The sequence below is a fragment of the Saimiri boliviensis genome, chromosome 10 (assembly GCF_048565385.1).
Source record: "Saimiri boliviensis isolate mSaiBol1 chromosome 10, mSaiBol1.pri, whole genome shotgun sequence".
NCBI classification, from domain to species: domain Eukaryota; kingdom Metazoa; phylum Chordata; class Mammalia; order Primates; family Cebidae; genus Saimiri; species Saimiri boliviensis.
In genome coordinates, this window is record NC_133458.1 from 120,640,121 (window position 1) to 120,652,924 (window position 12,804).

General features: G+C 36.1%; 1 protein-coding gene across 4 annotated transcripts in view; it reads left to right on the plus strand.

Moving 5' to 3' along the window:
* DPY19L1 (dpy-19 like C-mannosyltransferase 1) overlaps positions 1 to 12,804 on the plus strand; it is a 113,213-nt gene that overhangs the window by 14,552 nt on the left and 85,857 nt on the right. For 3 of the 4 annotated variants that reach the window (XM_074379839.1, XM_039462090.2, XM_039462091.2), the window contains exons 2-5: positions 5,985 to 6,009; positions 6,622 to 6,709; positions 10,291 to 10,428; positions 12,507 to 12,627. In XM_074379839.1, the coding sequence (XP_074235940.1) occupies positions 5,985 to 6,009; positions 6,622 to 6,709; positions 10,291 to 10,428; positions 12,507 to 12,627 (372 nt within the window). Of the gene's footprint in view, positions 1 to 4,807; positions 4,884 to 5,984; positions 6,010 to 6,621; positions 6,710 to 10,290; positions 10,429 to 12,506; positions 12,628 to 12,804 lie in introns of those variants that run through there. The other variant, XM_074379840.1, reaches the window with a different exon arrangement.

A 12,804-nucleotide genomic window follows, 5' to 3' on the forward strand; every position in this document is an offset into this window, starting at 1 on the left:
GCAGGGAAACCAATACTGATGATTTCAGTTTCTAGAAAGAAACTTTAAAACTCAAAATGAACCCTTATAACAGTAAGAAATGGCTAGTAATATTAGGAAGGGATTAGAAATAGAACTTGTCAAGGTTGATTTGAAAACTTTATCCAGATAGATTTAAGGAGTGTCCTTAACTTCTTTTTATGTAATTTTGTCACTTGAGGGTTAGTGACGCCAAAAGTCTTTAGCTTTAAGTACAGATGAACCTTAATTTAGGAATAGGCTGAATTTCTAAGTTTTCATTTATTCAGAATGATAATGCATATCATTTTGGACTTAGAATACATTTCTTCATATAAATATTGTTAAAGACAAGGTCATTAAATGCCCAGCGTGGGGGATGCAGCTCTTTAACCGTGGAAGGAGCTCAGGCTGGGAATTAGGACACCTGGGTTCAGCCAGCTTTTGCCACTTACCAGTTATGTACCTTGGGGGGAATAGCTTCTTGGATGCCCACCCTTTAATTTGTAAACTCCTCATAAATACTCACAAGGTCATTGTGAAAATTGAGTTTTTGAAGATGCTTTGTGAATTTTAAGTCAAGTACTAGTTATGAAGTACACGTGTAAAAGAAAAAAAGTACTTTAAGTTATGGATGAGAATGTTGATTTGTGGTCAGGAACACACCTCGCTGGCTGCACTTATGGGAGAGCAGCCTGCAGGTGACAGAGCGGCACACGGAGAAGCCCACCTTGATCTTGTGGCGCTCTCACACCCTGGGGAGGAGAAAGAGAAAGCACAGTGAATCCCGAACTTTAGCTTGCCTTAGACTCAACTGGGGAATCGTAAAAGTGCAGGTCCCAGCATTCCTTCCCCGTGACCTTCAGGTCGGAGTCTGAGAATGGCCCAGGTTTGGGGTAATCGGGAGAGGGAGGAGATAAGAGCGGGCGGGGGCCGGGATGCTGGTGGGAGACGGAAGGAGGTGTGCTGGCTTGGAGGATTGAGCAGAGCAGCGAGGGAAGAATCCCCTTTCCAGTGTCTTCCTCCTTTCTTTCTGCCCTACTCTCTGCCAGCCAGACATGGGGGACTGGGTCAGGAGAACTCCCCTCCCCACTTGCCCAGGACACAGGACTTGCTGGAAAGAACGGTGGCTTCCAGAGAGCTGGGGCAGGAAAGAGGGGTTGACCGGGAGCAGGCCAGCTGGAGCTGGGGCTGGGGGTCGGGAAACTTCTCCGAGGGGAGCGCCCGCCCCGCCTTCCGCACCAAGGCGTCAGGGATCCGTGCCCCACTGGGAGAGGGCAGGGAGCTGGCTGCCTGTGGACCAGGTGTCTAATCTGCACGAAGTAAATGGGGGCTCCATTTGTGAAAAAGCGTGACACACGTGTGTATGTATATATCTTTCTATCAAAATATATTCAATTGAGATTGATTATTAGGACATGGTTTTATTTCATTCCCCCTCTTAATTATATCAAGCTTTATGCATTGATTCAGCAAACATTTGAGTGCTTGGCTTTGTGCTAATAAATACTGGAGTAAAGTTTGGTAAAACATTGTTGCTACCCTCAGGGAGTTATCATCTGCTTTGTTTAAACAAGATTCTAATAACAGGAGGCGAATAATTATCAGTAGAGTCCTCTCAAATCCCCTAAGACTCAAAATTGATATAATGTGACATATAGTTTGGTGCAAATGTTCTTTAATTGGAAAGAGTTAATGCAGCATCCTATAGTGTCCAATTTAGCTTTAGATTGTAGGGAATTTTTGTGCTTCCAGCAAAATTATGAACCTTACAAAAGTCTCAGCCATAGTATTGAGATTTTTTGAATTAGATTACATAGCAAATCTTCTTTCCTTGAACACCTTTTTCTTACAGAATAGGTTTGGATTTTTTAAAAAAATATATTTTATGTTCTGATTTTTAAAAATGCTATCTATATCTCAGTTTCTTAGAATGCGATTTTTAAAAATGCTATCTTTATCTCAGTTTCTTAGAATGCCAAAAAACGGCATCTGTGTTTAAGTGGAAAAACATGGATTGTCAGTTTTATTACACTCTTAAAAAGGTTGATAATCACTGGAATAAACTTAGAGAAAATTATCTAAAATATTCTTTTTTCTGTGGGCAAGAAGGCAAAAAAAGCTCTTTAGGGGCTTCAGAAGTTTTTGTCATTTTTCATTTTTATTATGTGGTCACAAATCAGTATTTGCTTTACTGGGACTTTCATGTTCAAATGACATACATATGTATAATGTATTTCAATTTTTAAATAAAATATATCTCAAAATTTTATGTAAAATTAGTAGCCTCTATAAAATGTACTTCCTGTATCAGCAGATGAATTGCAGCATTTTTTTTCCTTTTATATTTAAGATTACAAAAATAAGGTTGGGGGGAGTAGGAATACTTTAGGGTAAGTAGGTGTAGGCTTTTGTTTCATCTATTCTATCCTCTTTCTACAACAGCCATGCAATGCAGGTCAGAATTCCTGAGTCCAGCCTCCCTTTCTGGGTTTACTTGGTGTGAATTCTTATGCAAGTTACTCAGTGACTCGGTGCCTCAACTTCTAGTCTGTGTACTGTGGAAATATTTGTACATATGACAAATGGTAGTTGTGAGGATTTATTTGGCTAGTACAAGTAAAGTACTTATAAAATGCTGGGTTATGTAATAAGCATTCAAGTGTTAGCTTCTTTGTTCTCATCATTATTATTACTAAGTTGAAACGAACAAAGCGATTCAAAACACTGGACAGATCATGAATGGACCCTGGAGACTGAAAGAGTGCCAGGTACTCCAAGTATTGTCCTTGTCTATTGTCTAATGCTGAAGGAAGCCAATTAAAGGAAGGCACCAGAGGCTTCTTGCACCTCCCATCCTTATTTTGAGAAAGCATGGTATTTTAAGGGCATAGAGGGATGATGACCTTGACAAATCCTAGTTAGCACTCCAGAATTGTGAAGGTCAAAGGCCAACTTAATGGCATAATGTGAAGTGCATTTCTGTTAAAGTCAGCAGAAGTCAAGAATGCTCCCTTTAGAAGGCAGCTATGCTCACCACTATACCACCAATGCCAAGAATGCCCCTATTTACCAGAATTGTTTAGTAATATTCTAAAAGTTTATTTATTTTTTTTGTCAAATAGGAAGAAGAAACTAATAGTAAAATTATAAAATGGGAACAAAATTATTATATGTAAATAATATTGTTTAAAATGGAGAATTAGGGCTGGGTGTGGTGGCTTACGCCTGTGATCCCAGCACTTTGGTAGGCCGAGGCGAGCGGATCACCTGAGGTCAGAAGTTCAGACCAGCCTGGCCAACATATTAAAACCCTGTCTCTACTAAAAATACAAAAATTAGCCAGGCATGAAGGCAGTGGCATGCTCCTATAGTCCCAGCTACTCAGGAGGTTGAGACGGGAGAAATGCTTGAACCCGGGAGATGGAGGTTGCAGTGAGCCAAGCACTCCAGCCTGGGTGACAGAGCAAGACTCCATCTCAAAAATAAAATAAAATACAATAAAATGGAGAATTGAAGATAAGTTTAAAAAAAACAAAATCTTAAAAAAAAAAAAAAAAAAAAAAAAACTATATGAATTAATAGTTTTGTAAATAAACCAAAATAAATGCATTGCAAAATAAATACTCTTCAAAAATAAACACTGTAACAATATCCAATAATGTATAATAAAAAACATATGAATATTAGAAGGAAAAAATGTTAAACTGCCGGGGGAAACTTCATAAGAAATGCATATGTTAACAGTACCTACCTGTAGAATTTTTCTCAAGGACTATTGAAAACCAATTTGAACAATTGAAAGTATATGGTGTGTGTATATACACATACTTATATATATAACATATATATACACACCACATTTATGATTATGAAGACTCTATATTGTAAACATGTAAATTCTTCTCAGATTAATTTTATAAGTGAAAATCCAGTTATAACCTCAAAGGGGTTACCAGAGTATAAGTGTGGCAAGTCTTGATAAAGGTTGCATTTACATTCAATGGGAGAAAAATGACTTATTCAAAAAATGTTAGTTGAATCATTGTGAAAATAAAGACCAAATTTTATTATGTTGGGATGATTTTTTTTTTTTCTTCAGAGACAGGATCTCGTTGTGTCATCCAGGCTAGAGAGTACAGTGGCGTGATCATAGCTTGCTACTACGTCAACCTCTTGGACTCAAGCGATCCTCCCATCTTAGCCTTCCTGAGTAGCTGGGACTATAGGCACATGCTTTGTAAAGACCAGATCTTGCTGTGTTACCCAGCCTAGATTCAAACTCCTGTCCTCAAGTGATCTTCCTACTTCCTCCAGCCGAGTATCTGGGATTATAGTCATGAGCCTAGCAGACGTTTTTAAAGACAGAAACTAAAGGGAAGCACATGGTAGATTTGTTAACAAGAAAAAAATTTAAAATTTCGAAACATCAATATATCTTACTAAGAAAAGTCAACTGAAAAATTGTTAGATATTTGTAACTTCAATAATCTAGATGTAACCATTCATATTTCTAAGGCAAAATGGATTTTTAAATTAAAAATATAAATATGGTGTTAAGAATAAGACAATAAGATCTAATCTTTTTGGTTTTCATTTCTTTCTTTCCTTCTCTTCCTCCTCCTTATTCTTCTTTCTCTCTTCTTCTTTCTTCTTCTTTCCTTCTCCTTCCTCCTCCTCTCTCTTTCTTTTCTTTTCTCTATTCTCTCTCTCTCTCTCTCACTTTCTCTCCCTTTCTCTCTTTCTTGAGAAAGGGTCTCACTGTGTTTCCCAGGCTAGAGTGCAGTGGCTGCTAACAAGCCCAGTCATAGCACACTGCTGCAGCCTTGAATTCCTGGGCTCAAGAGGTGATGCTGCCTCTGCTTCCCCAGTGATGGAGACTACAGGCATGTGTCACTGTGCCTGGCTTGGGTTTCATTTCTAAGAGTATTTTCATAGTTTGATTCCTTAGTTAAGAGTTACTTAATCAGAAGCCTGCAATCAGCTGTATCTTGTGATGTAAGAACATCAAATGGTGTCTCTTTGGAGTTCGTCTTAGTGTGTTCTTTCTTTTTGTATGTGTGTATTATTATTATTATTATTATTATTATTATTATTATTTTGAGATGTCTTGCTCTGTCACCCAGGCTGTAGTGCAGTGGTGTGATCTCAGCTCACTGCAACCTCTGTCTCCCAGGTTCAAGCAATTTTCCTTCCTCAGCCTCCTGAGCACCTGGGACTACAGGTGCACTCCACCATGCCCAGATAATTTTTTGTATTTTTAGTAGAGACAGGGTTTCCCCATATTGGCCAAGCTGGTCTCGAACTCCTGACCTTATGATCCACCCGCTTCCGCCTTCCAAAGTGCTGGGATTACAGGCGTCAGCCACTACCCCTGGCCCTTAGTATGTTCTTTCTGTTTGGACAGATAGCAAGGTATTGATTCTCATGAGAGTGATTTTATTAATAGCTTGTTTCCCTCTCTTACCTTTTCTCCTTTTTTTTTCTCCTTTACTCATTTCATTTTAAATATGAATAGGATTTGTCATAAAATCTCAGGCATTGCAGCAGTGTATCAGAAGTGATAGTTCCCTTTTTTCTCTCATCCCCAATCCTGTACCCCTAAGCCACCATATTTCTTTATTCTAAGTTAGCCTTACCTGTTGATTCCATTTCTCTCTCAGTTTTATTAGTGATAGTTTTCATCTCATTTTCTGTATATTAGCAGATATTAGGCCTTCATATATTTTGTCGAATGATTGAGTGAATGAAAATTGTGGCTGTATGCTTAATTCCCTTATGAGCCGGTCAATCACAATTTTAAACATAGCCCTGGGGGCTTTTTTTTTTTTTTTTTTTTTTTTTGAAGAGCTAGTATTCTTCCCCAGTCTCTCAGAGTCCAACATTTATACATTTCAATATTTGACATGCTTTTCTTTGAAATGGCTTTTCTGTAAAATGCACATGTTTATGCTAAAATTCTAATTTAAATTTCTTTTTTCTTACAGCTGCTTTTGCAGCAGTGTTGCACTGGTAAGATTTTTTTTTTTTCTACTATGGTATTTTATGCAGAAGTTTATAACTTACTAAAGCTATTTTCCATATATTTAAAGGAATAATTTCAGCAAAGTCAGTGTGAATATATATTACATGTAACACAATAGTCTGAAAAACTAGTTTAATTGATAAGTCAGGATCAGAATAATATAATTGTTTAATAAAAAAGAGATTCATTATTAAAGAGGCTCTATTTGAGACTCTACTCAACATTAATATGTTCATGGTGAGAGGAAGATTAATTTTTTTAATCTTTTAGATAGAAATATGAATTTCATTAGATGTTTCTAAAATGGTAACCTAATGACATTTACAGTTTAATCTATACTTTTACTGCACTTCACTTAAAATATTCTGGTTCATTTTAATTTTAAAATCTAATTTGATTTTTTATAGAGGATAATTTTAGTATAAATGCAATATGTACTGAGTGGAAAACAAATATGGATACTATTGTATTAAAACCATTTGTTTTATTATAAAATTATCTGCAAATTAGCTGATACTTTTATTTTTGCTTTTAGCCTTACTTAAAAAATTAAACTTACAGTGTAAGTTTTAACATTGTTGCTTTTTTTTGTTTTCCAGGAGCCATATAACACACCTCTTTGAAAATGACCGTCATTTTTCTCACCTCTCAACATTGGAAAGGGAGATGGCTTTTCGCACTGAAATGGTTAGTTTTTATTCGGTATTTCATTTAGTACTTTAGAAAGAGTAGATGCTCCAGCTTCTACAACTGATAGCCACAGCCAGTTTTCCTTCATCTACACCCCCATTCACTATCTCTTTTTAAAGGAAATCCCAGGCATTATATCATTTTATGCTTTCATACTTTCATAAGTGTCTCCAAGGACAACACTTTATTACTATGGCACAAAACCATGGCACAAGACATACTAGAAAACACTTATTTAGCAATATCCTTAATATCATCAAATAGAAATTGATATTTAAATATTCTGTTTGGCACTTTTTTTTTTTAAACAGTTGATGTGTTTGAATAGTATCCAAACAGTGCCTACACATTGCATTTAGTTAATCTGTGAATTCCTTTACCTGTTTTTGTTTTGTTTTCCTGCATTTGTTTGTTGAGAAATCCAGGTTATTTGTCCTATAAAATTACCCACAACAATCCACGTTTATTAATTATGTTACCATATCCCAAGTTTCCTGAACATTTATGGATCAGAAGATTGACTTTTTTTTCTGGCAGGAATACTTCCTAGGTGGTGCTGTGTACTTCTTACTGTGTCAAGCCAAGAGGCACATGTATCTGGTGTCTTACTTTCTGTGATGTTAAGATTGATCACTGACCTTAGGTATTGTGATGCTGATTCCTCCTATAGCCTAGCCATCAGCCTAGGTTAGTTATTTCATTATCCTTGTTAAACTGTGATACCCACTCTATCATTTTTTTCCTGCACGTATTAGCTGTAATTCTATTAAGTTTCACACAATACCTTTTGGGTTCTCTTGAGGTATATTTTATAGAGGAAAGACAGGAAAATGCTTTAATTCTTTGTTTTTATCTACCAATTTTCAGAAAAATGAGTAGCTTCCCTAGCATCTTCTCATAGTGATCAAGGGAATACCTTCTTTTGGAGTATCATTATGACATGATAGATTTTCATGTATTTTGTAAACTTTCTTGTCTTTAACTAGTAAAGCCCTTGCAGCTCTCCCTGTTTGCTCTTGATGTGACCTCACTAGTATCCATAGCTTCCTTACTTTCAGGTATTGTAAGACATTTTCTTCTCAGACCTGGAGTCAGCCAGTTTTCCAGTGAGCCACCATTCCTGTCAGTGGCAGATGCTCATTGCTACTAGATTGGTCATTGTATCTTGGCCTTTTTAGTGAACAGAATTAGGCTACAAATTTTTTTTTAAAGAGAAAATAAACCATGAATTAATATTAATATTTTAAATGGAAATTTAAGATTCAGTTTGTTTTACTTATTCGATATTAATCTCTTAGTTTGAGAATGTTGGTTTCAAATTATTGATCTGTTAGGAATAAAAGTACCAAAGGCATAATTAAACATGTGATTACTGAAAAGAGTTCAAGATTTTCTGGTACTTCAGTTCTTTCCAGGGCAACCCCCAGAAATGGGGCTCAGCCCAGGACGCCATGTGGGTTCTTGGCTTTGGGCAGGAAGGAATTCAAGAATGTGCCCATAGAGTAAAGTGAAAATAAGTTTATCTTAAGAAAGTAAAGGGATGAAAGAGTGGCTATTCCACAGGCAGAGCAGCTGTGAGGGCTGCTGGTTGACTGTTTTTAAGGTTATGTCTTCATGATATGCTAAACTAGAAGTGGATTATTCATGAGTTTTCTGGGAACAGGGAGGGAATTCCTGGAACTGAAGGTTCCCCCCACTTTCAGACCATGTAGGGTAACTTCCAGACATTGCCATGGTGTCATGCTGCTGGTAGGAGTTTCCTTTAGTATACTAGTGTATTATAATTTGCATGTAATGAGCAGTAAGGATGACCAGAGGTCACTTTAATTGCCATGGTGATTTTGGCAGGTTTTGGCTGGCTTCTTTACCACATCCTGTATTATCAGCAGGATCTTTGTGACCTGTAACTTGTGAAACTAGTCCTGCCCAATTCCTGGCTCCATTTTAACCTTAGGATATAGTCCACTAGGGATATATAGTAGAATTACAGTATCTTATGTTACTTGAAATCTTCTCCCAAGTTGATAAATAGTTCATTCCTTTCTTTCATTTTTATTTTGATATTTAGGGATTTAAAATTTTTTTTTATAATTAAACATTTATGTTTCCAAAATCAAACCTACAAAAGAAGGAAGGTATAGTTTCCTAGGGGTGTCATAAAGAAGTACAACAACCTAGGTGGCTTAAAACAACAGAAATCTATTATCTCACAGTTTCAGAGACCAGCAGTGGGACATTAAGGTGTTGACGGGGCATCTTGTCTCCGAAGGCTGGAGGGGAGAGTCCTTCCTTGTCTCTTCCAGCGTCCGGTAGTTGCTGGCCATCCTTGGAATTCCTTAGAATGCTGATGCCTCACCCCCATTTTTGATCCACCTTCACGTGGCCTTTTCCCCTGTGTGGCTGCAGCTTTGAGGCCACTAATTCCTCTTCATATAAGTATACCAGTTGTGTTGGGTTTAGAGTCCACCTGAATTCAGTATGACCTCATTTTGACTTGATCATGTCTGTAAGAATCCTATTTACAAATAAGATCACATCCACAGGGGCTGGTGGACATGAAATTTTAGGGGACACTATCCAAATCACTACACTTGGAAACATAATTTAAAAAATAATGACATCAGAGCTAATACATCAGAATATCAAGACCATTTTTTTTCTTTTTCAATAAATTTCTGGTAGGCATATCACTTTTGTATTTATGAACCTTAAACCCAGTTTAGACTTTGGCAGCTACTGGTACTGGCTACCAGGGCAGCTCCAGGCAAACCTGAGGATGCAAATACAAGATGTAGATTTGTCTTGTGTTTTTCTGTCTTCCCTCATACTGCCACTTAAACTCCCCATTAGGTTTCTAGTATTTTCTTTTCTTTTCTTTTCTTTTTTCTGTCTCACGTATTATTCTTCTCTTGCTATATTTCCAAAGTAGTGTGCCAAGCTAAAATTTTATCTCTTTTCTTCGAAATAGGACCATTCGCCTGTCCCATAGGGTTCTTACCTTATGCTGACTTGATAGGAGGGAAAATAATCTGTAAAGTTAGGTGGCACCCAAGTGAAATTCATCTGTAATAATACATCAGTGTGTAGCCGTCCCAACACATTTTCATTTTTGCATGTAAATCTGGAGGAAAAATGACTGATAGTGTCATTTTGGGGATTAAAATAAGCAATTAGGGGATCATTTTTTGGCTTAAGATATCTTGGTTCATGATAAATTTTAGTTCCATAATAAACCAGTCACTCTATTCATAAGATAGCATTTTCTAACAGTTATATTAGTATGGGTAATAGGATTTTGTAAGTTGAAGTATGCTGAGTCATATTATTGTTTTAAATGCTGAAACTATTTTTGAAGCTATTTTGTAGTTAGTTATTTCAATTAAGCCAAGGTTATGTGAAAATTCATATTTTTTTTTTACAACTTTACGATTTATCAGTGATCAGAAACCTGTGAAATTCATTGTATTAATAGCTATTACTTGCTTAATTGCTTCATTTTTCAAAAACAGTGTATTTTTAGAAGAGCCATCATAATTATGTACCTTTTGTTATTTTAACTGAGTATATCCTCATTTCAGGGACTGTATTATTCCTATTTCAAGACTATTGTGGAAGCACCCTCATTTTTGAATGGAGTATGGATGATTATGAACGATAAACTGACCGAATACCCCCTTGTTATTAATACATTAAAAAGATTTAATCTTTACCCTGAGGTAAGGTACTTTTTCCAATTGTGATTTTTCACTTTTTAAAACTTTTTTGTGTTAAGTGCTGATTCTAAATCTAAGACATAATTCAATATATTAAATTGTATTAAACTTTTTAAAAGAAAATATGTATCTTGGAGAGGAATATGTTAAGAAAGAGGAGGGGGCTTTAATTCTGTGGGGAACTATTGTTGTGATTGCATTGTTTAGAGAATACAAAAACTAGATTTGGTGTGCATGTAGGGAGTATACCAAGAGAGTGCTGTTAACGTTTACATGTCATTTGTTAAATATTTTCTTCCCTATCCTCATTTAATTGAGCGTACTTTCTTGAGTGGGGGTGGAGGGAAGTTGAGCCCAATCCAGCAAGTGGAGATGATATTTGGTCTCTTCTTTATCCTCTTTGCAAAACTATAAATTTGTTGATGTGAAACTGTTTAATTCAGTAGAATATATACTTTAATGGTTTTGTCAAAAGGCCTTCCAGATAGATTATACTAATGGAATTATCCACAGGCAGTGCTTTTGAAACTATTTATTTATCTGCATCTTTGTTAATTGGATAAAGAAATTGAAGTCACATGATGTATATCACTCACTGATTTTATAGATATATTTCAATGCTCTCTCTATATAACACACATACATATACATATAATGCATTTTTACTTTTAAAAATAATGGCCAATTCATGTGTTTTAGCTATATTTCTATTAAAATTTTATAAGAGCTCATTATATACCAGATATTAATATAATGCTATATGATAAAATATTTTCCCCAGTTTTCTGTTTGCCCTTTAGCTTTGTGTATGTCTTTTTTTCTATACAGAAATATATATATGAATCTTTTTTTCTTTTATACATGTAAAGAACTTCATTTTTATAACATAATTACATTTTTTATAGTTACATTTTCATTTATCTAGAATTGGTTTTGATGCATAGGGTGGGGTAGGAATCTAACTTTAAATTTTTTTAAAAATGGTATTGTGTGTAACTTAACACTGAATGAGTACTCCATCTTCTTTCCACTGATTTGATGTATGCTTTCTGCTTTATATGCAAAATTATTATACATACATACTTCCATGTGTTTCTGGATTTTGTGCTCAGTATTGCCTTAGGTTGAGGTCATCGGAAGTGGACTTCGAGATGGAGATTTGCATGGGGGAAACAGTCGAGGGAATGCTGTTAGGGTCAACACCTGAAGGGGATGAATGAAGCGAATGGGGCAGGAGGAAGAGGAGAGCTTTGATGCAGTCACAGTGAAGGCCTCGTCCAGTCCTTGGGCCTCTCTGGATCTGGGATGGCCTTGCAGAGTTGTCCTACCTTGACAGAAGGGCCCCTGGCTTTGCTATCTTTCTCTACTGACTAGTCAGTCATTGGATGCAGATTGCCCTTGGGTGGAGGGGTGTTACCTTGAGTGAATTTACTTTCTTCAGCCACGGCACTTCCCAGGGTGGGACTCAGCTTCTAGCTCTCAGGTACCAGTCTTCAAAGAAGCTGGAGGAATAAGTGCTTTAGCCTGGAAAAGGGAATCTGGGTGGCTTACCACTACCTCTACAATGGTTACGTTGATCTGTCTAGCCATTCTGGTGCCAGTATCACACTATTTTAATTATTAAAAGTAATAAGACGTAATGTCTGTTAAAACATTTCCTTTAGTTTTCTTGTTAGTTTTCTGGATACATTTTAAACACTTGGAATTTTAATTAGAGTTATTTTATGTTTCTGCATTAATTTGAGGGAGAATTCATATCTTAAATAATTTGATCTATTGCAGTAGACTCAGTATCTTTTATTTGTGCAAATCTTCTTTTGTGTCTCTTAGTAGAGTTGTATAGCTTTTGTAAAACATAAATTAGCACTTTTTTGCCCTATATTTTGCATCAACATTTGAAAACTGACCAGTGAAAAATCTGCCTAGGAGATTCAGAGCCTCATTTTACTACATTTAAAGGGAGCCAAGTGGATGGTATAGAAAGGGAAAATATGATAGTTGTCAAAATATCTCAAATGTATTCTAGTAATGAAAATTGTTTAATATATTTTCTTAAAATGCCTCTATATTTTTAAAAATAGGTAATTTTGGCCAGTTGGTACCGGATTTATACCAAAATAATGGATTTGATTGGTATTCAAACCAAGATATGTTGGATGGTTACCAGAGGAGAAGGGCTTAGTCCTATTGAAAGCTGTGAAGGTAAGTTGCTTTCTGTAATATTATCTAGTTATCTGTTGTAACATAATAAACTTATCCAGCATAATAAACTTAAACTGTAAACTTAGTGGTATAAACAACACCCATTTTATTATGCATGTGGATTCTGTAAGTCCAGAATTTGGGCAGGCTATAGCGGGGCTGGTTTATTTCCGTGAT